At 35.4% G+C, this 27,197-nt stretch overlaps 3 protein-coding genes and 1 long non-coding RNA gene across 4 annotated transcripts; 2 read left to right on the top strand and 2 right to left on the bottom strand.

Annotated features, from left to right (window-relative positions):
- Nucleotides 1-786: 786 nt before the first annotated feature.
- LOC118343839 lies at nucleotides 787-2,835 on the bottom strand. Its single transcript, XR_004797619.1, has 2 exons — nucleotides 2,703-2,835; nucleotides 787-1,323 (listed from the first exon to the last, which is right to left on the bottom strand). It is a non-coding gene; the product is annotated as an uncharacterized LOC118343839 (long non-coding RNA).
- A 2,247-nt stretch (nucleotides 2,836-5,082) lies between these two features.
- Nucleotides 5,083-6,760, top strand: LOC108992049 (chalcone synthase 2). The gene is made up of 2 exons (XM_018966498.2): nucleotides 5,083-5,370; nucleotides 5,542-6,760. The coding sequence occupies exons 1-2, from the start codon at nucleotides 5,193-5,195 to the stop codon at nucleotides 6,531-6,533; spliced, it is 1,170 nt and encodes a 389-aa protein (XP_018822043.1). The 5' UTR covers nucleotides 5,083-5,192; the 3' UTR covers nucleotides 6,534-6,760.
- Nucleotides 6,761-15,299: 8,539 nt separating this feature from the next.
- On the top strand, nucleotides 15,300-17,869 carry LOC108991996 (thioredoxin H-type). Its single transcript, XM_018966430.2, has 3 exons — nucleotides 15,300-15,650; nucleotides 17,038-17,160; nucleotides 17,527-17,869. Exons 1-3 carry the CDS (start codon nucleotides 15,561-15,563, stop codon nucleotides 17,662-17,664), a joined length of 351 nt encoding a protein of 116 aa, XP_018821975.1. The 5' UTR covers nucleotides 15,300-15,560; the 3' UTR covers nucleotides 17,665-17,869.
- A 2,446-nt stretch (nucleotides 17,870-20,315) lies between these two features.
- LOC108992047 (beta-galactosidase 3-like) lies at nucleotides 20,316-26,980 on the bottom strand. The gene is made up of 19 exons (XM_018966496.2): nucleotides 26,581-26,980; nucleotides 26,391-26,486; nucleotides 26,172-26,284; nucleotides 25,933-25,999; nucleotides 25,725-25,817; nucleotides 25,345-25,488; nucleotides 25,089-25,177; nucleotides 24,876-24,981; nucleotides 24,693-24,780; nucleotides 23,950-24,068; nucleotides 23,694-23,858; nucleotides 23,380-23,558; nucleotides 22,964-23,073; nucleotides 22,768-22,877; nucleotides 22,082-22,192; nucleotides 21,886-21,999; nucleotides 21,597-21,799; nucleotides 20,987-21,323; nucleotides 20,316-20,890 (listed from the first exon to the last, which is right to left on the bottom strand). The coding sequence occupies exons 1-19, from the start codon at nucleotides 26,755-26,757 to the stop codon at nucleotides 20,753-20,755; spliced, it is 2,559 nt and encodes an 852-aa protein (XP_018822041.1). The 5' UTR covers nucleotides 26,758-26,980; the 3' UTR covers nucleotides 20,316-20,752.
- Nucleotides 26,981-27,197: the final 217 nt, after the last annotated feature.

The following is a 27,197-nucleotide window of genomic DNA, read 5'->3' as shown; positions in this document are numbered from 1 at the left end:
CCCCAACCTCAGTATGTTATTTTAGATTTCAAAAACTTATTGTAATGGGTATTCTCAATGTTTGTCATCTTAATTATCATTATTATTTTTATGTTAAGACATCCCTCAAACTGGTATAGTAAACTTTCTAAATTATATGCACAGTTACTATGAACTAGTTCCTACATAATCACCAGCTTTTCTGCCATACCCAGATGATAACCAATATCCAAGCAACATTTAGGTGGTTTTCAACTTCGTTTTTGTCTTTCATGTATAAGTTTGGGTTTTTTTGGAGTTTAATGTTTATTATTTTTCTTTGTTTTAAGCAAAATGCTGGTTACCAATTTCAATATAGGATGAGACCTCCAACTCCTCACATTGGTACAAGCTCCGCAACAAGCGTAAGAGTTGGTAAAGAGGATTCACTAGATTGTAGGGAAACTGAAGCGTCATATACTTCTTCTAGAGTTGATGAAGAAAGTAAAGAAGATAAACCAGATTCACGGGAAACTGATGGTGGCACTACCGGGTCACCACACTTAGTGCAAATGGATGGTGATGATATAATTGAGAAGCCAAAGTCGGGGATAAAGTTTAATTATTTTGAAGATTTATAGAGCTATTATAAGGATTATGCTAAGAAATATGGGTTTGGGATGATGACAAAAGGGAGTGGGAGGGGAGAGGTACGCCACCCCTGGTTGTGCCCGTGGATATAAATTTATTTATGATATAAATTAGATTCTGGAAATGAATGTGCAATATAACATTTATTTATGCTATAAGTCTGATTTTGGAAAGGAATGCACAAAACCATTGCATCCATTGATTATAATATAGCTATTTTACAACCAATTTAGTGCTTTTCATGCCACAAGCATAAGAGGCAAGATGCAACAAAAAAAGTCATCAACTATTACATTGCACTCACTAAACAGCCTAAGCTATAACAGTCCCCAACTATTACACTGCACTTACTAAACAACCTAAGCTATAACATAAAACCACTACCAAGTCAGTAAGTAGCCACAAACAATAACTACAAAAGCCTAATACGCCCGGAGAAGTCTCCGCGAACGTCTTATTCCATCTTTTTGCTCAAGAAGCATCTCTGATTCTCTGTCTTCTTCAAAAACTCCTCATGTCTACCATCTTGTACCATCTCTCTTTTCTCAATCTCATTCGCCCTGTTACAAAGCTCAATCTCCCTCTTCTCAATATCATGGAGTCTCTTCTCGACCTCTTCCTCATTCCTTAACAGTTCATTTGTCTTTCTTGTAGATCCAGCTCTATGTATTGATCACTATCTTCTCACTTGAAATACTTGCAGTATGGTAATCCCTGATATTTGCAAACATATATAAATGTTGTTAGATATACGTAATATTAATCAATTTATTTTAAAGTTACATTACAAGTCATGTAGTTACTTTTGTGTTATACTTTGGACACCTTAGGAATAGTCGTCTTGGATTTTTTGTAGTACTTGAATATCTCAATGTAGCTTTAAGGTCACAGAAACAGAATGCTTGACCCAAAGTACGTATACCGGAGGATGAAGTAGACAGAGTTGATGACGACATTCTTATATGAACCAGAAGCACAATGTAAAGGCACACAAATGAAAAGACATACATTCCATACATGTTCTAAGTATGCATTATGAACGAGACCACTTCTAAAGCACATCAAAGTAGGTGGACAACGCCAAAATCTTGCCCTAATCTCTTTCATTCAGACAACTAATTTTCTAAGCCAAGTATTAGCTTTTGTTGTATACAATTAAACAAACTCGATCATCAAATAGTGGCCACACATATAGTTCCATGAAGACAAACCTATCTTTATATTTGGAATTATATTTTGTCATTTCAATTTCCACAATTATCATGCAAAAACTTGTCCAAAAGAAAAAAAAAAAAAAAAAAGCTAATCATTATGCAAAGAAAACAACAATGAAGTTCTTTATGAATGTACATTTTCTTCTCCCCTTGGTGCAAGCTTCTCCTAGGCAAACTCTATAGCCTCTTCTACTTTCACATTCCAAATTAATTCTATCAACCTTTGTTGTTGAAGATGGAAAAACAACTGTGGATTGGTATGCAATATCTGCATATAAATTTTCACATGATAAACAATTAATTTAGAAAAACCAGAAGAACAAGTAATTTCCAGCCATCAAGACTCCATTATGATTCATTAGTTGCTTTCAATTCAAGTGGCTATGCAAGTTGCTATCTTCTTTTGTATAAACATAAAACTTTACCAAATTAAGTCAAGTCAATACACTATTTATTATCTTTGGAGGTAAGTAGATAAGTAAATTAGATAATATCAAACACGAAACCTATGATCAATGACTAGAACCTGTTTTCAAAAAAAAAAAAAAAGAAATATTAATCAACAAACATCAACAAATCCATAGAGAAAATGAAATAAGCCTAATTTAGGCTTTGCAAGAATATTTGAGAAAATGGTCGACATTGATATATATGTATATGTATATATATATTAAACAAATATAAGAGGGTACATTAAGAAATATCAAAACAATCCACAGAGAAGCATCTTGAATTCTACAGAGAAACCTCCTTCATAGAAATTTCAGCTAAATTTAATATCTAAGCACTTGATACAACACAAAATAAGTACTAAAATCCTATGTAAATCAGAACCTTAGCTTTCATGAAAAATTCTTGTGAAAAGTAACAAAAACCCACCAGCCAAATCCCATGTTTCCAAGGAATGAGACACCAAATCCAGAGCTAATCTTCGGCGAAAATACATATGCAATATTAACATATAAAACTATATAAGGTTTGAAATTCAAAAAAAATATATTGCAAGAGTTTGAAGAAATTGCTTGCCTTCAGGATAACTGGGAAGGGGGCTAGGGTTAGGTCTAACTGGTTTCGGGATGAATGGAATTGGGGTGGGCTATGTAGGGTTCGAGATAAGGAAACTGAGGAAGACGACGTAACGCTGTGGTTGAAGATGAAGGCGGCGGCAATTTGTGGTCTCAGACTTCCATTAGTTGACTGAGGGAGGGAGGGCAACGGGTTCGAAGGGAGGGACCGTGCCGTCGAGGTTTCTTCGGTGCTTCTAGCGGTTGTTGACTCGTGGTCTTCAACGGGATGCACAACTTCGTGGAAGGATCGAGAGATGGAGTTCTTGAGATAGAGAAGAAACACAGAGAGGGAGGGAATGAAATGGAAAAAAAAAAAAAAAATTTGAGGGAAGCTCGTGGAGTGAAACGGTACGTTTCCAATTTGCCACATCAGCAATCGCTTACGTGGGGTTTGCTCGAGTCAACTGAATGTAGAATTTTTCTTACTCATATTGCTTTGGGTGAATCGCTCATTCTCATCCCTTGTATCCGGCCATTTATTTTTCACCATCAACCGAGGTTTCTTTGCAATTATGGAGTCCTTTTGTGCCCTGATAACTTGCCCCTCTACATTTTTCCACGAAAAATTTATTTATTACCTTGCTTATTGATGCACTAAATAAACTAGCGATGTAGAAAATTAGCTTAACTTCTTCCTGCAAATTTTGTAATTTTGTTGGCATCACAAGATTTGGTTTGCAAAAAAAAAAAAAAAAAAAGATTAAATTAAATTAATTATGTCACGTAACAAATAATGTACAGGAATCGGAATATGCTGCAAATAGCAAAAGCAGAACTCTTAGGTCTTATTTAGTTACACAGATGAGATAAGATAAAAAATATATAAATAATAATGAGATAGTTTATGAATAATAGTGAAATGATTTGAGTTTAAGATGTTTTATGTGATTTTAGAAAATGATAAAAAAAAAAGTTGAATAAAATTATTATGAAATCAAATATTATTAAAATATAATTTTTATTTCGAAATTTTAAAAAGTTGAATTATTTTTTATGTTTTACTTGAAAGTTAAGAAAATTTGTAATGATTAGATAATGATTAGATAAAAAAATTAAAAAATTAAAAAATATTTATATTTAAATGTAAATGATATAAAATAAGATGATTTGGAACTTAATAACTCTATGAATATGGAAACCCAGATGAAAATGTCTATTTACAGAAAAAGTGCTCCACTTCACTGAGAGCCAGAGAATACAACAAATGATAATGCCTAATTGATAACATTTCAAATGCTAAATTAACGATAAGAAATACTCAAAAGATTTATCTAATCCTACGAACTATCAAATTGGTCACGGGCTTAGACACTGACACTTGGCTCCCTCCTAATTATCTCTGTATGGAGTCATAAATGATCAATAACTGCAACAAACATTCAAACCTAACGCCCCTGCAAAGACAGCGCAACAAATATCTGTAAATCTACGAATTGAACTTTATTAATACGTTAAATTTATTTTATAATTTAATTTATTATATTAAATTACGTTAATTTATAAATTTATTTTGATGAAATTTTTATCAAGTTAAAATATTTTTCCTTTTAAATTAAAACCTTATTTAGATTTAAAAATTATTTCAACTTATTTTATCTAATTATTATAATTTTTTTAAATTTTTAAATAAAATATAATAAATAATTAAATTTTTTTAAATCTTAAAATAAAAATAATATTAAAATAATATTTTAATAATATTTTATTTAATTTTTATCTTTTATCTCATCTTATGTAAACTTAACTCAGTATCGAACAAAGAGTAATAATTAAACATAACTTTCTTAATCTCTATATATCATATTTTTTTAAAATTTATTTGAATTTATTTTTTTAAATTAATTTAATTTTTTTATTTATTATTTATATATTAAATATTTGATAAAAAATAATAAAAATTAAAAAAAATATTATGCGTAAAGATTTTATGAATAATAAAAAGTTGTGTATATTTTCTCTTCCAACAAGACAAACAATTATAGAAACCCCTTATGATCTCACACTCTGAAATAGACAAGAAAGAGACTACTGCGGGCACCTACGTAGGTGGTACTTTCGTGAAGAAATGTGGCACAATATCTACCATCTGTTAGAATAGCCTAACCCATAGCTCACGTGGCCACCATCTGCATCGGTCATTCAACCTACCCCCATTCCCTCCTATAAAAACTCACATAAATATTGTTCAAACTATTCACGAATACTATTCCCATAATTAACAAGTGCGTACGTACGAACCTTGCTATATATATATATATATTTATATATACAGAAATCAAGAAACTAGGACCGAGCAAGAGGCATGGCGTCCATGGAGGAAATCCGAAAGGCTCAGCGAGCACAGGGTCCAGCCAACATTTTAGCCATTGGCACAGCCACTCCCTCAAACTGCGTCTCTCAAGCTGACTATCCTGACTTTTACTTCAGGATCACAAAGAGCGAACACATGACCGAGCTGAAAGAGAAGTTCAAACGCATGTGTATGTGTCCACATGCATCTATATATAATTAGATTATTATAAGAGATATGCATATATATATATATATATAGACGTAATTCTCATAATCATCTCACTATTAATTCTATCATATATATATTGAAAAAACTCGCACTAGCTAACACAGAACAATTTTGAGCTATATATTAACAGGTGACAAATCGATGATAAAGAAGCGTTACATGTACTTGACTGAAGAAATTCTGAAGGAAAATCCCAATATGTGTGCGTACATGGCTCCTTCTCTAGACGCACGTCAAGACATAGTAGTTTTGGAGGTGCCCAAGCTGGGAAAGGAAGCGGCATCGAAGGCAATCAAGGAATGGGGCCAGCCCAAATCTCGCATCACCCACCTCGTTTTCTGCACAACCTCCGGCGTGGACATGCCCGGTGCCGATTACCAACTCACCAAGCTCCTCGGCCTTCGGCCCTCCGTGAAGCGTTACATGATGTATCAGCAGGGCTGCTTCGCCGGCGGCACTGTGCTCCGACTCGCCAAAGATTTGGCCGAGAACAACAGAGGTGCACGTGTTCTCGTGGTCTGCTCTGAAATCACCGCCGTCACTTTCCGCGGCCCCTCCGATTCGCACCTGGACTCTCTGGTCGGCCAGGCCCTCTTCGGTGACGGCGCTGCTGCTCTCATTGTCGGCTCAGACCCCGATACATCTGTTGAACGTCCACTATACCAACTCGTGTCGGCAGCACAGACAATCCTACCTGACTCCGACGGTGCAATCGACGGACACCTAAGAGAAGTTGGCCTCACTTTTCACTTGCTGAAGGATGTGCCCGGATTAATATCAAAGAACATCGAGAAGAGCTTGGTGGAAGCTTTTACTCCGATCGGGATAAGTGATTGGAACTCACTATTCTGGATAGCACATCCAGGAGGGCCAGCCATTCTCGACCAGGTGGAGGCCAAACTCGGACTGAAAGAAGAGAAAATGAGAGCAACAAGACAGGTTCTGAGCGAGTATGGGAACATGTCGAGCGCATGCGTGCTGTTCATATTGGACGAGATGAGAAAGAAGTCGGCGAAGGAAGGAAAGGCAACGACAGGTGAAGGTCTGGAGTGGGGTGTTCTCTTTGGGTTTGGACCGGGTTTGACGGTCGAGACGATTGTGCTGCACAGTGTCAATATCTAAGCGCGCGCTCCAGTCCGGCCCAGACCGTGCATGGGTAGTTCCGAATATGCTTGTATATTGGAACTTGGAAGAAGAATATTCATATCGGAATAATTTTAAGTACTACTGAATTCGTTGCCATATTAATATTCATCGAGTGTGCTTAGGCGTAGGAATATGCATGTGTATGCCTCATGTAAGGGATTTGTTTTCCGAATAAAAGTATCAAATTTCAATGATCATATAAATATATATATTATATATATAATTAAAATAAAGAAAAGATATTTTCAACCGTGAATTGTACAACTGTTGCGTAATTATTTTAAAAAAATGAATTAAATATAAGTCTCACATGAAAAAAAATTAATTTTTTAATAATAGACTCTATTTTTTTTTAAAACAATTATGCGGCGTTTACGCATTTCACGATTGTATATAAAATTACTTATTAAAATGAGTTATTATATTCTTAACTGGTATACATATAGAACATATCTAATAAATAAAATATTTATATGTCATAATTTAATTTGAAAGTGATATTTTAAAATTTAAATTTTATAAATGAAATCTTACGCATGAATGGATTTAAAAGTAAAATAACTCAAAAATTAGTGTTTATAATTTTTATATTGTACAAAAATATATAAGAAATATTTGAAATGAGAAGGATAAGAAAGAGAATTAGCCAAGAGATGGACAAACCTTAAAAGACTATTTTTATTACTAACGGTGAATTAAATACAAAGGATAAGTTTTTATTTATAGAAGAATTACTTATAATTAAGAAAAAGTCAATATTTTGATAATTATGAGACAAGAGAAATGATTTGTATAAGTCTTAAATAGACAAATTATATACAAATCCTTGTAAAAAAGTAGATCCTACCTTAAAAAAATGTAAAAAAAATTATTCTTTATTAGTGAGACCTAATTTTTTATAAAAGATTTGTATGAAATTTGTCTATTTTAAACTTGTATCTACCATTACTCGTTCATGTGGTTACCGGTGCAGTTACATTCAGACTATTAACCCCTTTTTTTTACAATGACCACTATTAAACTATATATTATAATTAATTTCCGTTTTTCTTATACCTATAAATTATCATCTCATGATTTACAATTTTATTTATTTATTTTGAATTGGGTTAATTTCTTACGACGTCAACTAATCGGTTAATTATAAATTCTTCCTAAAATTATTAAAATCACGAGTAATTTGATGAGGAGGTAAAATGTGATTTTTTCATCGTTTGAATCCATGAATATTTCTCGACTCTTTTATTCTTTCTTATTTATTATTTTTTATGTATTTCAATTCAAGTTTGTAATTTTTTTTTTAAATATTATCTTTTCAAACCATTATCTCTATGTTTTTATATATATTTAATAATATTTTAATAATATTTTATTCAACTTTTAACTTTCATTTCAATTCATTTCATCTCAAATTATTTCACACCTATATATATATACACACACAAATATATACATGATACAATGACATACTTACACACATAATATATATATATGTATATAGTTAATATCAAAACGATACAACAAAACATATTAGTATTAAAATATTATATTCTAATACTTAAATTGAAATGATCATTGGATGAGAATTTAAAATATTGGTGCAAATGACAATGAATATTTTATCTACAGCTAATTATTGGCACCGATCGCAAGGCTTGGATCCGGTCACTGTTGGAAGTATTAATGCTTTGGACGTGGGACACTAGGGCCTATTTACTGGTTATGCAAATAAAATTACGCCATCTTATTTTATTTTATATAATTATTATAATTTTTTTTAGATCTTATATAAAATATAATAAATAATTTAAATTTTAAAATTTTAAAATTTTAAAATTTAAAATATAAATAATATTAATAAATAATATTTTAATAATATTTTATTTAATTTTTAACTTCTATCTTATTTAATTATATAATTAATCGAAGCTAATGGTTATGGGTAGGGGCGGGCTCCGACTCCAACGGGAGTCGGAGTTGTCGTTTCCGACCTCCGACTCCGACAAAAGTCGGAGTCGAATTGCCCCTCTGACTCCAACTCCGAACTTAGTTGGAGTCCGATTCCGATCGGAGGTCGGAGCTCCGAACTCCGATCGGAACTCCGAACGGAGGTCGGAGCTCCGACCTCCGATCAGAGTTCGGAGGGAGTTCCGAACGGAGGTCGGAGCTCCGACTCCGAATTAAATTTCCGAACTCAATAAATAAATAAATTTCTAGTTGTTGTTTTCTGTTCTTTTTTTTATTATTATTTAAATTTTGTTGTTCAATTTCGTTTCAGATAGTGAGCAACATATATATTTTTTTTAAAAGTGAACCATCTACAAATATTTGGTTTATTCAAGAGTTTTCAATAATTTAAATATTCCTTCTGATTTTGTTACTGAATTTTAATTATATCTTTAATTTGTTTTATGTCCGCCTGAAATTTAGCATTAAAAGTGCTCATGACTCATGAGTTGAAAATTACATAATTTAAAATTTTATAGAAAAGAATGATGGTACGATTTTATATAATTCGATTAATTTCAGTTGGATAATAAATTATAAATGTTTGAGAGAGGATGGATAAGTACTAATAGAAATTATAGAATAAAGAATACTTATCCCACGTCTTTGCTCGGGATAAAACTACATAAATATAACTATATAAATAGTTTAAAAAGTAAATAACATGTATGATGTAGCCATAAGTTATAACAGTCTCATTTATAACGTAATAACAATATGACTCAGCCTTAAAATATAACTACATAAAAATTAAACACGGATTTCACTCAAATGCTTTTTGTTCCATTGGTCATGCTTGAAATGAAGATAGAAAGTAGCAATCAATAGATGAAAAAAAATTGATAATAAAAAATTGAATACGGTAAAAGAATAATTTGATTCTTACCAAGAAAGGAGGTTCTCTCAACTCCATCCCAACTCTCAAGTAGCGTCCGTTCCAGACTCTCAATTATCGGTAATTATGTTAGGGTTCACAATTAAATCTATAAAATCATAAAAAGTAGAAGTTAGAAACATTAAAAATAATTAAATCATCATTTAAAAGCATATAAATTTACCCAATTCAAGCCTATAGCTCTCAGTATCAACGCCAACGGTATCTAATCCAATGTGTGTTTCACTTATCCAATTCTGTGTGCAAACGAGGGCCTCCAAGGTTGACGGTGACAATGAACTCCGATAAGCATCCAACACGCGACCTCCAGTGTTAAATGCCGACTCTGAGGCAACTGTAGTGACAGGAATGGCTAACACATCTCGGGCCACACGGGAAAGGACTGGATACTTGGTGGAATTAACTTTCTACCAAGTTAATAACTGAAATACATCACTAGGTGCCTCGACAGCTTCCATAAAATATCGTTCAACCTCAGATGTACAATGCATAATATTCCTTGTTGACATGAGTTGATGATACTGCCGTATAATACGATTGCCTCTAACCCCTACAGATGGGTCAGTATCACCTGAGGAAACTGTCGATCCTGTTGGCCTCGAATGTGAGGAGCTACCAATTGTGGATGAAGGCTGAGCACTAGTACTGTAGTGATTATATGAGTCATCAACATCACTTTTTAGCAATCTAATAAACTCTGCAGCCTTCACTGCCCCGAGGACGGAATTTACCCAAAATTCTAGAACAGCCAACTTAACTCGGGGGTCAAGGATCACAGCCACAAATAGCAATCTATTTATCTTCTCAATATTCCCCCAATATTTATCATATTTGATTTTCATCCTCGTAGCCATAGCAGATAACAATCCAGCAGAGTCAGTACAACTATTTTCCAACTGGAAGTGAAGCTCCGAGAGCTCGCTGAAAAATGAGTTCGCAGTCGTATATTTGGATCCAGATAGCCGCATGGTTATCTCATAAAAAGTTCTTAAAAATTCAACAAAATAACTCACACTGGTCCAATCATGTGTGTCTGGCGCACCGAACCCCTGTCCTACTGGCTCCAACAAAGCATACCTTAGACCCCCATCCTCGACCTCCATCCGCTCGAATGCTTTTTGGTACTTCTGTACCACATCCAACATCATGTATGTAGAATTCCATCGAGTCAGAACGTCCAAGCACAGTATACTAGAACATTCAATCTTCAGATCTTCTGCTATTAACTTAAACTTGGCAAGCCTCTGAGGGGAACCCCTCACATATCGAACAATGTTGCGGACTCGGGTTATGGAATCATGAACCTCTTTTAATCCCTCAACAACTATGAGGTTAATGATATGAGCACAACATCGAACGTGAATAAACTCGTGGGCCCGAATGACATCATCTCTCACCGTCGTGTTCCGATTAAACCAATCAATTGCTGTTTCATTCGCACTGGCATTGTCAACTGTAATACACAAAACTTTTCGAATTCCCCAGTCCTTTAAACAATCATCCATCTTCGCCTCAATGGATGCACCTTTATGATCCACAATTTCTTTAAAATCAATAATTTTTTTATACAAAATCCACTCACTGTCAATGTAGTGTGCTGTGATACACATGTAGCAGACGTTCTGTATGGAAGTCCATGTGTCAGTCGTAAAAGACACTCTCTGGCCAGTGGTAATAAACATCTTCCTCATCTCCTCCTTGTCCTTCGCATGCATTTTCATACAATCTCGCATCATTGTATACCATGATGGAATAGGAAATCGTGGCTCAAAAAAAATTTAGAAACTTTCGAAAGCCTCTTTTCTCGACTGTGATAAATGACATCTCATCAGTAATTATCATCTCTGCAAGCATGTCCCTCAACATCTTCTCACTATATTGAGAGATGACCAATTTCTTAGTCTGTGTACCATCAGTGGCTGTAGAAGTTTGGTAACTGAGGTTGGTCTGATCAGTGGCTTGCAATCCCTTCGCTATCTTATATCGTTGGCAACCATTTAGATGTGCTATTAACACACTGGTACCTTACTTCTTCGAATGGCATCCACAAAGTGATCCACAGTAATGGCATCTTGCTACTGGGCTCGCAATATCACTAGAAATTTTGGTGAAATGCTCCCATGTCCACGACCTATTTTTAGAAGGTCGTGGTGGTTGATCTTGCTCAATGGGCATCTCCTCCTCTTCGTTGAACATATCCTCATCCTCTATATCAACTGGGAGTGGGAGTCGACTACTCGCACAAGATGTAGCTGCCCTAGATGTGGCTCTAGGGGTGGAAGTACCCACCGGTGTAGGAGTTGTAACATTGGCATCCGCCACATTCCCTTGTGGACGATCATCTCCACTATGTCTAGGATCCATATCACAATCAATGAAGCTGAAAAAATTAAATTAGAAGCAAAAAATCAGTTTAAAAATAAACTAGGCTATTGTATTATACAATAGGACATGTATTATTGTATCATAATATATTATTGTATCGATGTATTATTACATCGAGGTTCGGTTGACGTGCGCTCGACTCAGCGGAACCCATCCAAAGAGGTTCGCTCGACGTGCGCTCGAAGTGGCGCTCGAGCAGAACCCATCCAGAGAGGTTTGCTCGACGTGCGCTCGAGCAGAAACCATCCAGAGAGGTTCGCTCGACGTGTGCTCGACGTGCGCTCGAGCAGAAGCCATACAGAGAGGTTCGCTCGACGTGGCGCTCGAGCAGAACCCATCCAGAAAGGTTCGCTCGACGTGTGCTCGAAGTGGCGCTCGAGCAGAACTTATACAGAGAGGTTCGCTCGATGTGCGCTCGACGTGGCGCTCGAGTAGAATCCATCCAGAGAGGTTCGCTCGACGTGCGCTTGACGTGGCGCTCGAGCAGAACCCATCCAGAGAGGTTCGTGCGCTCGACTTGGCGCTCGAGCAGAATCCATCCAGAGAGGTTCGCTCGACGTGGTGCTCCAGCAAAACCCATCCAGAGAGGTTCGCTCGACGTGGCGCTCGAGCAGAACTCATACAGAGAGGTTCGCTCGACGTGCGCTCGATGTGGAGCTCGAGAAGAACACATACAGAGAGGTTCGCTCGATGAGCGCTCGACGTAGCGCTCAAGCAGAACTCTTCCAGAGAGGTTCGCTTAACTTCCGCTCGACATATCGCTCGAGCCAATGTTGCGCTCGACACCTCGCTCGAGCCCAAGTCTTTTATACAATGTAAAATTCAGGGTTTTGAGCGCCATGATTTGTTGGGACTATATTGAATATTCAATACAACCAATTCACAAGAATCACAACTGCTGGCTCCAATTCATAAGAGACGTGCTTGAATTAAATTTAGGGCTCATAACCTTACTCTCACCGTAGGTAGAAGCTGAACAGAAGAGCAACGAGGAACGGCGGCACGGAGGAGCAACGACGAACGGCGGCACGCTGGCAAGAAAGACACGAGACGTGAGGCGCAAGACGGCTTCACTGTTCACTGGTTCAGTGAGACGCGAGAGAGAAGGGAGAAGGAAGAAGAACTGAAGAAGGAAGAAGAAGGGGGGACGGGGGACCTGGGGCTACTTTTTGGAGGGTATTTAAATATGAAACGACGCCGTTCCATATTAAGTGGAACGGTGTCGTTCAAATTTATTTATTTTAAACCCAGCTGTAAAACGACGTCGTTTTACAGCTGAGTTTAAAAAAAAAAAATTCGGAGTCGGAGCTCCTTGTAGCTCCGATTCCGACTCTAATTCCGAATAGTTATTCGGAGCTACTCCGAATTCCAACTCCGAATTCCGACAACTCCGACTCTGTCGGAGTCGGCGTCGGAGCGGAAGTCGGAATTCTCAGAATTTTGCACACCCCTAGTTATGGGACAACATTCAAGAGTCTAATTCTTAGGAGTGTAAAAAAAAACTGGTGAATCGTTAAATCAGATTGAACCGGTTTGGTTCGGTTCGGTATCGGTTTTTATTTTTCTTAAAATCAATCAAAATCGATTCGATTCTAGTTTTTCTTTTTACAAAACAGAACCAGATCGAATTGGATCGGTTCATATATATATTATAATTTTTTATTTTGTATATAATTTTTATATATAATATATAATTATATATAAAATAATTTTGTATTATATGATAAATTGGTGAAGTGGGCTGAATTGGTGAGGTCTGGCGTCGATGGTGGTAGGAGATGGGTCTACCTAGAGTGAGGAGCTCTGCGTGGAGATGAATGGTGTTTGAAGGGGTGGGTGAGGGCCTTTGAGCTTTGCATGGAGTTGAGGGGTGTGTGAAAGGGATGGGTGAAGGGGTGGGTGAGAGGGCCTTTGGAGCCTTCATTAAATCTGTGTAATGGAAACAGTCAAAAGTGAAAAGCAACGGTCATAAAATTATTTGTCTTATATGAGAGAAAGATGAGGCATGGTTTGATAGAAGACTTCTCCATACGAATTCACTTTGAGATTTCCTGAAGTCACGTTCGATTCCAAATTATATTTTAATAATATTTTATTCAACTTTTAACTTCTATCTCATTTAATTGTATAATTAATCGAAGCTAATGGTTATGGGACAACATTCAAGAGTCTAATTCTTAGGAGTGTAAAAAAAAAATTGGTGAATCGTTAAATCAGATTGGACTGGTTTGGTTCAGTTCGGTATCAGTTTTATTTTTCTTAAAATCAGTCAAAATCGGTTCGATTCTGGTTTTTTTTTTTTTTAAATTAGAACCGGACCGAATTGGATCGGTTTATATATATATATATTATAATTTTTTATTTTATATATAATTTTTATATATAATATATAATTATATATAAAATAATTTTATATTATATGATAAATTACTAATTAATATAATATTAAATTTTAAAATCTTATATCAGTACAGTCTATTATATTAATAGTTATATTAATATTATATCACTATATATTATAATATATACTATATAAAATATATAATAGTATATTATAATATAATATATTAGAATAAAAAAATCGAACCAAATTTATAAAATCAAAAATATCAATTTAGAGAAAATAATCAATATAGAATTAATTCTTAAAAATATAAAATTAATAATACATATCGATTCAATCTTAAATTAATTTTATCCAAATCGAACCAAACAGGATAGATTACACCCTCCTCATTCCAATAAAAGTTAGAAAAAGGTACGTCAGCATCAACCAAAAAGGATGGTTGGTTTGTCCTGCACCTAAATAGGACTATTTAATTGGACTATTTGAGTATTTTGTCTTGTAGCGACATGATCAATTAACTTTCTTTCTCAATGTTAACTTCACCCACCACCAATTAATTATTGTAAACCCAAATCCAAATAAGCTTTATATTTCATGTAATTAAATACAATTTTAAGCGTGCGTGCGTGCAAGTCTCTCTCACTACATCTTTTGAAAAATAATATAAAATAAATAAATTTGCACTTTTAAATTATATAAAATAACTTAAAATATTTTGACAATCTATCACATCAAACAACTTGCTTCCTAAGATAGTTTATTCTCTCTATTTTTAGGCACATCCACGTGTGACTTCTGGTCATATGAAAATTACAATAAGAGAAACATTACTCCCACCCTATTTTCCTACCGAAATTTTTTATTGAATTATATTTTTATTTTATTTAATGATTAAGAAAATACTTTTTAATAAGTTTGTGATTAATTTTTTTTTTAATTTTAAAATAATTTAAAAAATATTTGAAAAAAAAAAAGAAAGAAAGGAAAAGATGTTTACTAGAATAAATACCATAGTCGGCGAGGATCTTGCCTACGTGTATTATTATTTATTATTTACTAAATCCAGCGGTTTTTAACTTTTTCGCCCCTCTTTGTTTTGCAATTTTGCATCATGGCCCCATGGGACTCTTCTCTGTGCGTGGGGCGTGTCGCCGTGTCCTCATCTTCGATGCCAACCTCGTAATTCAAATAAAAACCTAGGGTTTTCATAAAAAAAAAAAAAATCAGAACCTAAGGTTCATGTTTTAAGGATACAACCTGTTCTCCGTTGCTTATTTATATGACGAGAAGGGGCGTTTCATTTTGTGTGTGTTGAGTCCGTTTGTTTTACGAGAAAATCTTTGGGGAAAGATAGAAGAGTGTGAGAGAAATGGCAGCAGAAGAGGGGCAAGTGATCGGTGTGCATACTGTTGAGGCCTGGAATGAACAGCTCCAGAAGGGCAATGGCTCCAAAAAACTGGTTTCTTCCCTTTTCATTTGTTATTAAACATAATTTACTATTGATATTTACTTTTGGCTTGATTTATCTGTGTTATGGATTTGACTTTGTTAGTGTTATGGTTTTATCTGTGTTATGGGTTTGTGGGTATTTTAGATATTCCAAATATTGGATCTAAGTTGTTTTATTCTTATCTGACTTATCTAGCTTAATCTGGATTTTGCGTCTGTTACATAGGTCTTGTATTAGTGCGTACGTTACGATTTTTTGTTGGGTACATGTGTTTGTGGTTTCTACTAGAACCATCTTGATGCCTTAATGGGTGACATTTATCTGATGAAGTTCTGAACTTTGGTTTCATTTTGTTATCTTTGAATCGGTGTTTTCATCCGAATATGTGCCTCTACAGGCCTGTTTATCTGTTTTTTTTTTTTTTGGTCTGGATAAATCTGTTTGAGTTTTCTTTTGTTACGAGTCTTTGTTAGGTCAATATCTCTGTACGTTTATCTCAACTCGTTCTGTGCTGCTTGGATGATGAAAAGTTATATTTTCTTTTTCTTTTCCCATATTTTCTGAGAGCCAAAGAGGGAGTTTTTAAAGATGGTTTTGGGGAAAAAGAATCTTTGAACTCACATGGAAGTTGTATTTTGTCTTTGCTTTATACTTTAATGTGAATCTAGCTGTGGGGAAACTCCAGAAAAAACAAGTTTTGATAGAATAAAATATGATAGTGGGGTCTGCAGAACGATTTTTAGCATTGTGTTGGCAACTTAATGATGGGGCTCTGGTATTGTGCTATAGAATTGAGATACAAGAAAAATCTTATGGTTGCTAATTAGTTGTGTTGAGTATGAACTTTTGGTAGGCGGGGGTTCTGGCTGGGGTTGCAAGATGTACATTAGCATAGTTATTTTGATGGAAATGTGGTCACTGGGATTAAAAGTTTAAAACAAGGCATTAGGTTCTTTTAGTGAAGTCTTTTTGAGTTGGCTTGAGCATTACTCGCCTAATATTGTAACAAATATGTGGCTCGAATTTTGTAATATATTATTATCCCATTGTCAAATGTTTCTTTAGTTTCTAACTTGACATGGCTGATACAGTTGTTTAAAAAGGAAGGTTGGTGGCTAGGGAAAGAGACTGTCAGCTTCTACAACAGAGTACAGCCTGTTGTAAAATTTTAAGAAATAAATTGAGAGAAAAATCTTCCTACCTTTGGGTCAATTTAGTCTTGTTCTTGGCACTACTGGTTGAGTTTGGAACTTGCATTTTAAATCCTACTTATTTGATGCAGATGGTTGTCAATTTGACAGTTTGGTGGCATGGACCATGTGTTTCCCATTGATTTCACATCTTTTGTCATTTTGTTGCTTTATTGGCATTGTACTCATCTCTCTCGTTGATGCAGATGGTTGTTGATTTCACAGCTTCCTGGTGTGGTCCATGCCGCTTCATTTCACCATTCCTGGCAGAATTGGCTAAGAAATTGCCAGATGTTACATTTCTCAAAGTGGATGTGGATGAACTGAAGGTAATGAAAATTCAAGATGTTGTCATGGAGAACCTTCTCTTCAAAATATCAAGCATTCATTACAGAAAAAAAAAAGTAGCAAGAAAATTTCTCGCTCAATAATTAAAAAAAAAAAATTATAGGTAGCTTTAGAAACATTTACTACATACTGCCACTCCTATAGGAAAATGCTATATATTAAACTCTTCTTTCCCTTCTATGCTACTTTGTTATGTGGCAGTACCTATAACTCTTGCATCAACTTTTTTTTATTTTCTAGAAAAAATTCAAGGGTTAATTGACAAATACGACAAGCCGACACCAATATAGTAAGATGAAAGTGGGATAAATATAATATATCTCTCATAATTAATTTCTGGTTTGCAGTCGGTTGCTCAAGACTGGGCTGTGGAGGCAATGCCAACTTTTATGTTCTTGAAAGAAGGGAAGATTGTGGACAAGGTGGTGGGAGCAAAGAAAGAGGAACTGCAGCAGACTCTAGCAAAGCACTTGGCTACAGCATAAACCTCAATAGTGATGCAGTTCAATCTGTCTGAATGGGGTTTATTGTATCTAACCATTATGCTATTTAATGTGAATCTTGTTAGTTTCTTGTTCCCATTTGTATCGAATTTCGTGGTTTTGCTTGTTTGAACTTTGCAGTTTGAATATGTTGGAGTGCCTTAATAATGCTAGATTTCGTAAAATGCAGTCGCGGTGTTTGGATGGATACCTATGGAGGTTGAAAGGCATCCAGAATTTAGGAATCATGAGTGTATATATATACACAACCCTGATATAAATTCTGGATTCATTAGGTCAGGTGTTTGCTTTCGGGAAAAATAAAAAAAGGTAAGAAAAAAGAACATGAAGAAAAGTTCAATTTGATATTTTTTGGACTTGGGCTTTTAGCGAGATCGTCTTACAGCTTTTATTATTGAAACCCAAGGTTTATCTAAGTGGTGAAGGCCTTGGTTTTAGGGTATCATTTTTTTTAAAGTTTAAAGTTCAACACTTTATGAATGCAAATAATCTTTTGAGACCACACCTCCCGGTGAAAAGTCAACGATTTAATCAATTTCGTGTAGAAATTTTTTTGAGGATGTAGTGCACGAGACCGAGATTTACTTTGTAGGAATGGGTATGAAGGGCTTGCTTTGGAGGGTTCTCCTACATTTAAAAAAAAAAAAACTTTTATTATTGAAAATTGTTATTTATAAGTTAGTATAAATGATACACGTTGATACGGAATGATTTGATTTGTTATGGAAACTTAAAACTGAATATCTTTTTAATTAAATTTCGTGTGGATGGTAGACACTAGGTATGGAGGATGCCTCCTACATTTGGGGAGGGGGTTTCAAACTCCAGATCTCTATTTTGGAGGTTGGAGATTATGTCAATCAAGTCACATGCTTATGGCCTCCCCCACATTGACTTGCAAGTAGTAAAAGAGAATAGAATCTAGACGTGTCTATAAAGACTTGGACTCGTTTTTAGTCCCATTTTGATGATAATGCATTCTAGAGAGAGAGAATTAACATTATGAACGGAGTTTCCTTCTACGAACATTTGGCAAATTTTTAAATAGGTTTGAGGAAAACTTCCTCCAGATTTAATTTTTTTTGAATGATATCCTAACATTTCCATCACTACATCTATATGAATGCATTTTTATTTTAAGTGGACAAAAATATAGATTCTTTATTATTTTTTAATTGGATGAAAAGTTATTGTTGTACAAAAAAAGTACAAGATACATCTTTGTGTAGAATAATGTTATAATAGTTTTTTAATGCTATTTTTTTTTTATAGTGGAAATTTGTCAAATCTATACACAAGTGTGAAATTATTATATTCCTCGTTCAAACGTAAATGAAAATATTTTATTTGGTTATAAATAAAATATTTTCGCATTAAGAGAAACGAAATATGAGGAGAATCTCTATATATTCAATAAAATTATTACATTTTTAGAACATTTATATTGGTCTATGCATATGTATATGCAAAGTCATATTTACATAATATGACCTTAAAATCCTCTACATTAGCTTATGCATATCCAAATATTTAGCTAGTTATGAATAATGCTTATCTAAATTTAGATAACTACTAGTCAATCTACAAAACATATTTTAATTATTATTTATTTCTCCTCTCACTCTCTCTCTCACAATCCTTTTCTTTTTTTCCTCATTCAACAACACAACAAACTTTCACTTGCACATTCATTTTATTATTATAATATATTATATATTTTTTCATTTTATTATATATTTAATATAATATATAAAAAAATTATATTTTTTATTTTTGCATTTATATTATTAATGTCAAAATGTATGTAGTGGATGTTAATTGTAAAATATATATAAAAAAATTAATTTTAGCAAAAAATTAATAATAATAAAATATATTTTATTATTATTTTATCTCAAATATGCATAAGCCAATGTAAAAATTTTGCTTGAATGACAAAGTAATTATGTAAAAAAAATAATTTTACATATACATATACATAAATGAATGCTAATGCTCCTTGTGAAAGTTTGATAAGAAAGTCACATTTTTAGATAATTTTTTTTATAGTTACCTTGAATGAATAAAAGGGAAAAAATACTCTTAAGAAGTTTGAAACGTTCGTCTTTTCCTGTGTACTTTCTAAAAATGTTCGATCAACTTTACATCTGCTAATTGCATGATAAATTGCAACACTTTAACATGGTATATTGTCCTAAAAAAAAAAAAAAAAACCTCATTTTCTTAGATTTTAGAATAAGGTATTTGATCCTACTTTTGACGAAATTGATGAGAAAAGTCAGAGAGGTACCACCACGAAGAAAGATGGCCATAGAATTGGTTTAAATTAAGAGTAATGCTAGGCTGCCGCTCACGCTGGGACTGGGCACGCCGCTTAGGCAAAATTCATGTTTTTTATTTTTTTTATTTTTTTATTTCATATTTTTTTAACATCTTTAAATATTTTAAAAAAATATATCAATACATTAATAGTCACTTTTCTAATTAGTAAGTACAAAAAAAATTAAAAAATAAATTAAATATGTGAGCAGTCAAAATGAGGGGTCAAAATGAGAAGGTAAAGTACTATTATTCTTAAATTAATCAATTGCACAGAAACCAGAGGCCATACATACTGGGATCCGCTCCCAACATGAACCCAAATTGGGGTTGATTTTTCCCCATTAATACAAACAGAAATACAGATCACACTGAACAGAAAACCACCACCTCTTTTCCCAGTTGCCCATTTCCGGTTAAAAAGGTAGGGGACTGGGGCTCTAAATTTAAACACAGGGACCAAATTGTAGGACCCCTGGCATTTACAAACTCACCTACTAAAAATCACTATTTCACACTAATTTCATTAACCTCACTTGAATTAAGAACTAATTGCCTTCGGCAGCAAGCACTTTGGCCAGAGCTACCATCCCACCTGACAGACTATATGCACTCCACCTAAACAAACTAGAATACCTTTTTCCTATACCTTCATTTTATTCTTCTTTTCTTGCTTCTCTTGCCGGTATACTAGTATGTTGTTAAAAGTCAGATACAACATTTATCAGCAGTTCTAGCCTCTTTTACCTGATTAATTACCCCAATTTGTAGTAGCCATGGGAGCACAAACAGCTTCAACTGATAACCTCTTCAACACATTTGGACATGGGTCTTGCCCGAAGTTACTATTGGATATGGTGACTGTGCATCTCTGCTTTCCTATACACTTCTGTGGACAGTTAAATACAGAAGATTAAATATAATCATCAAACCAAGGCATGTATTCTATTGGATTGTAAAAGATGAGAACCCACTGTTTGAGTACCTTCTCTAAGATAGCATTTGAGGTTGTGGCATGGCATGTTCCTTGCTGGTAACTCCCACAAGTTCCTAGAGGAGTTCCAAAGCTGGCAAATTTAATTGAAGATATGGTCTGCCCCTGACTACACTGCAGGTGAACTTTGGGTCTTTGGAACTCTTCTGATTTTCCAGAGCTTTCAATGTGCCAATTCTTTAGGGTTGGATGGTACTCAGAGACCTCAGCGCAAACACCAGTCATCGATCTCTTAACAAGAGAAATCCTTGAGGAATCCCCACCAAGTTCCTCAAAGAGAACCAGCAGATTTTGTGTTGGCTTCAACCAAGACCGAGGCACGTGGTACCTGAAAGGGGAAATATTGTTGAGCAATGCTAGGTACAGTCCTCAAATGGGGATTACAATGCAAGCATAGGCTATTTTAACTTTAAAATTTTTTAAAATTACAAAATTATCCCTCTTAAAATGATGATTTCTCTCATTTAATAATGTGCCTGCACATGCAATCCCCACTTGAGGACTGCAAATAGAATTTCTCAATATTGTTAGGGGTTAATCAAGAAATTGTCATTATTCAGAATAATTGAGTTTGTCATAGATTTCCTTTTCGAGTAGTTACCATCGTTGGGTGGGCTTGCCACAACCAAGCTGACACTTAGGCGGTTTAAATGTTCCGGCATAACTGCACCCATTGCAATTACCGCTAGCATATGCAGTCCAATATCTCCCAATGCTCTGTCCATTAATCCATATTTGACCTTTTCCCATGCCCTCCATGTCCAAGGCCAGTGGTTCATCTCCTTCTGGTGCATTGAAATATGTCTGGCAAGTAAAGAGAGAATTTTAATTTTCATTACCAACAGATCGTTTTCCACCTTGACATTGACTGCATTTGCTTTGTTTTATACCTTATGCCAAGTCAATGGCTGTTGTTTCTGTGCAGCTAATGATCCACGCGTCCATTCAACAGAGGAAATTCCATTTGGAGAAATAAGATTCATGGCCTCTCCTTTTAGCCCTACCTGTTTAGGGAGGCAGCTGTCAGGTAAAACTCTTTTGAATCAACCATATATTGCTTACAACTGGGAAGCAATGCACAGCTACCTGGTAGGTCCATTTCTGCCAGGACAAGTCCCACTTTCCCTGATCAAGTCCATGCAATGCAACTGGACCAAGGATTCCTGTGTCCCATGTCTCAAAGTGGCCACCGACGTTCTTGAATGTGAGACAGAAAAGTTAAGTCCGCAAATAAATAAGAAAAGAAATAACCATGTAATCAAAAGTTTAAGGTCTACGCAATATGATACAAGTTTCAGTATCTGAGAGTTTTGTTTAATAAGTAGAATCCGTGATTAATAAAATGGTTTAATTACATTGTTGTTTGGACTAGGCTTGATGTAAAGCGACCAAAACTAAAGAGCACTAAATCTATTGGGTATGATTTGAATGATTTGATCAATGAAGCACTTGAAGATTACATTTTACTTCAGGATTTGATTTCATCAATAAAGCACCCAAAGAGTTCTTTTTATTTCAAGACAAATTAGTTCACGCAGGTTTCCTAACCCTTTTCTCATCCTGTGTTGATTAATTAGATGAGTTACCCCAGAATAGATTAGTCTGATGATAAGTTATCATAGGTTGAGCTATCTCCCATTAGAACTGAAGTAGCAGATACCACCTTCTTTACTAAATGGTTGCACAATACTGACTTGTTTTTTGTTTACCAGCTTACAATATTACCAGGGTAGAATCACGAAAAACAATATAGGTGGGGAAAGGGAACTAACCGGCAAACCAATAGCAACACTCATTAGTGCAATTCTGTTTGTTCCAGCACGCAGATTGACCTTGCCAGTATAAGTGAATCTCCTCATCTCCCTTGTCCCAAAGGCAGATCCTAACATAATAAAACAATCTATGTTGAGTTTCTCTTTGCTAATCAGATTAAAAGGGAATCCACAGGAAAGCGAATTAAATATGTACCTGAAAGTTCTCCATTAATAAAGACATGGACAGCATGGCCTGTTGATTGAACAATGAGAGTGGGAAGTTCACCTCCACGCAGGAAGGATTCAGACTGGCCAATCTCAACACTGCAGCCAGATTGAAACGAAGATTTGGTAATAACATGTAATTGTACGATCTTTCCAAGATCATCCATTGAATCTCATAGACAAACGAATTAGGCATATGTAGCAGCACACTAACAATAAATATCAATGCTATTTAATGCATGTAAAATATTTTTCTCTTAAGGTTTTGAAATTCACCGGTATTCCATTTCCCACGTTGTGGGGTTTCTAGGGAGAAAAAAAAGAGTTGACGATCCGCTGCACCAGCACATGGAAAAAGATGCATAAAATAGACATCGAAATCACTGAAGACGGATTTATCCTCACCTAGTTATATACCATAGATAATCACTAGCATCCCTTGTGACATTTATCTGCTCCAAAAGACCAGAAGCTGTAATTGTTGAGCTGTCATCCAGAGAAGAAATATCTTCCTCGTAGCTCTCCCATGAGAGCATCTCAACATTTGTCGGCAACATTTCCAATTGTGATGTTTGAACTCCAACCTAAATGGGGAAATGAGAACCGGTCAATACCTCAGAAAGTTCTAATCTTAGATTGATAATAAAATAAGATAAGAGAAAACCTCAAGTTCATACAGTACCAAGGACGTTAAAAAACCATTAGATAAAGTTCCATACCTTTGCAGTATTGAAGACTACGTTTCTGCAATCAGGAAGGACGCTGATGGACCAAGGGGGCAAATTATAGTGCTTGTTATTGAACATTACTCTTGCAGCTGACTTTGTTTCATAGTTTGCAAGAAAAGCTGCACAATGTCCTGATTCTGATGAGTATACATAAGCCTGGACAATGACAAAAATCGACTCGAGTCAGTGAACATTACTAAATCACACATTGCCAGAAGCATGAGGGTTTAAGAATAGAAGTTAAGACCTGTTGAGAGCTCCCTAATGAAGTCACAATGGGATCGGCTGCAACCAAAGCTTGTTCGCACATTTTAATTGCCCTGTGAAGCTCCTTCAGATGATCATACTTTGGTTGCCTAATCAAACCTAACAAGTTTGTGCAGTAAAGCTTTCTCAACGAGTGGTACAAAGTATATCAGGGTGATATTACAAGTACATATGCATATATAGGTTAATACAGTTCCTCCCATGAACTATCATCCCATTCTCATTTAAAGCTGTAATCTTTTAATCATAATAAATCAGACTTCATATTTAAGTATTGGTATCAATTCTTCCCCTCCATAAAAACGACTTTTATTTTGGATAGAAATATTTGAAACAAAAACAAAACGAAATATCCTTGACATTAAAACTAAACCTTCCAATGATCGTGAAGGCTAATTTTATCTTAAAATTTTTTTGTAGAAGTTAATGGCGGTTTTAATAGAAGGGAATACCTTCTATAAACAATTTTGCACAAGCTGATAGATGGTAAAGACCTGCAAGTGTGCAAATGCATCCACTAGAATGCACCCTAGTTACCCATTTACCAAGTCAGACAGACACAGAATGGACTTTTAAGACTGGATTGTATCTCACGTGCCCATTTACATTCCTTGACTACTCTCAGCTTTCTTTTCTTTTTGGTTGCAAGAGTCTTCAAGTAGAATTGCTCAATAATACGAACTACGTGGAAAAAGAGAACCGAGAAATATTTTCCATTCTTACCATATTCATCTATTGGAGCATCATAGTCATAGCTTGTAGTGATGAAAGGGCCCCCAGCTGTACGTCCAAAATTGGTTCCTCCATGGTACTGTTTTATATACAACAGGGAGAAGTCGATTATACTCTCACAGGTTCAACCTTTAAATTGCGAATATCCATGGAGGAAAATTAAATAGAGCTAACCATGTAGTAGTTAACGAAGGACCCTCCTTTCTGTATGAATCGAGCGACTGAAAATGCCAAATCCTGGACTGGTCGCTGGTGGATTGGACCACCAAACTCCGAAAACCTAATAAAAATTATTAAAAGAAAGTGAAATGGAGTACTTTCAAGTTATAGTAAACCTGCATGTCTGTGGCCTGTATACAAATAATGAACAATTTATATGTAACATACCAGCCACTCCAAGCCTCTGTCCACATTGTGGGCTTGTAGGGTTTGTTGGGAGTGAATGAATCACAGTAGAAGCCATTGCACGTGTTTATCTATGAGCAATGAACAGGAAAAGGAGCTTTTAAACAACCAACAATTTCTTCTCGTAATTAATTGAAAACTGAATGAGTCGCTATCACACTTTGGGTTTTACATCAAAGGTCAAAAAAGAGTGAAGTAAAATTGAGATATGCTGGAAAAGAGAGTGAATATGCTTTACCACCGGATCTGGGGCATCTTCTTCCTTGCACATAATCCATGGGACCCCAGTTCCCAATTCAACAGCCATATTTGCCGCCCAAGTGACGTAATTGTGGCCAGCAGCCCCAAGTAACTTACTCTGTGCCCCATACTCATTCTCAATCTACATAAACCACAATGTACACAAATCATTATTGTACCCAATCTAGATTAGTCAAATTTACGGGCATGAGAGATGCATCTGATCTTTCTTCCTTTACCCAAGGCAATTACAAAAACTTCTATATCGTTCACATATGGTTACTGTTTTAACACAGCCAAGACAAAGTGTCGCATAAATTTTTCACTTCCAAATGGAGAAGGGACAAAATGGAAAGTCCAAAGACCTAAACCTTTTACCTGAGAGAGTATGATGGGGCCGCCCTGGGACTGAAATAGTTTTTCACTCTTCATCAGTCCAACAATCTTCTCAGTGAATCCTTTCATTGCTCTCTGCAACACCCATATGCGTGCGCTTAATACAACAAATGGTATACTAAATGCTTCATTGATTTTTCGTTTTTACTATTGATACAATTCAATGCTTCCCAGGTTTAGGAATTTAGACCTTGAAAGGCTCATTGTCTCTTCTGAAGCTGATGCCTGGGACATATTTGAGCCAAACAGGAAACCCTCTGAACATACACAAAAATAGAAATTGAAAGCAAAAAAGAAGGAATGGAAATAATCAGATCAAACCCGCGTGAAACCATACATAAGAACTGTAAAGATCAGAAGGAAAAAGTACGCGGAAGAAAAATTAATGGTGAGACTGAGTGTAAATCTAGAAAAAAAAATGGTGGGTACCCAAAATTCCACTCTGCACAAACATAAGGTCCAATGCGGAGATTAGCATAGAGCCCGGCCTTTTGTACACTCTTTATGAATCTCACCAAATCATATCTCCCTTCGAAATTGTACTGAAACCCACTCAAAAAACAGCCAACAAAGCACAATTACAGATAAAATGCTAAAGAGAAAACAGAACTCCAGCTGTTTAGCAAACAAATTCGGAGAGAAAAGTACATTGCCGGGAGAAGGCTCATGAACATTCCAAAAAACGTAGGTCTCAATCACATCCAGACCTCCATCTTTTGCCTTCTGTATCAGATCCTCCCACATCTGCACGCAGCACATTGCCCAAGAAAGTCACAAACACAAGCAGTATTCACCCAGAACACAAGCAAAGACAGAGAAACGGAAACAATTAGTGTACCTCGGGAGTACTTCTGGGGTAATGTATAGACCCAGAAAAGAGAATTCTCCTCTGCCCATTGATGACAATGGCCTTCTTATCGTAGGTGACGCTACAATGGATCGGCCGGAAACCCAAACTCAGGAACCAAACCAAAACACAAAACAAAAACAACTTGGAAACGGAGTTATTTTCCATTGCTTTCTGTACACTCAGCTGGGCTCTTTGACGAGAAGGGAAAATCACTTAAGCAGGTTATAACACGTGAAATGCAGAGGAGTGAGAGAAGGAGACGAAGTTGACGGGGTTTTCGTATACTTAAGGGTGCGGTGGCGCAGCAACAGGGTCCATTCTATTCTATGATTTGGACTCCACACTCAGGTCCCCTCCTGAGCGTCTCAGCAGATCAATTTATACACATTATACTACAAGCTTGACAGCTTTCACTTCCACTCACAAGTGGCAACAGCCATACCACTTCGTGGCTTCAAGCTACAAAACAAAGTAAAATTTACAAGTCAATAGCCTGACAAACAGGAAAAAGAAGGAAAACAAAGTAGTAAATTTAGGGACTTTTGTACAGCTCTGGCTGAAATTTGGGCCCTTTGGGAGACCCTACGATAACGTTCTCACTTTAA

The sequence above is a fragment of the Juglans regia genome, chromosome 11, assembly GCF_001411555.2.
Source record: "Juglans regia cultivar Chandler chromosome 11, Walnut 2.0, whole genome shotgun sequence".
NCBI lineage: Eukaryota > Viridiplantae > Streptophyta > Magnoliopsida > Fagales > Juglandaceae > Juglans > Juglans regia.
This window is presented reverse-complemented; position numbering and strand designations above follow the sequence as displayed.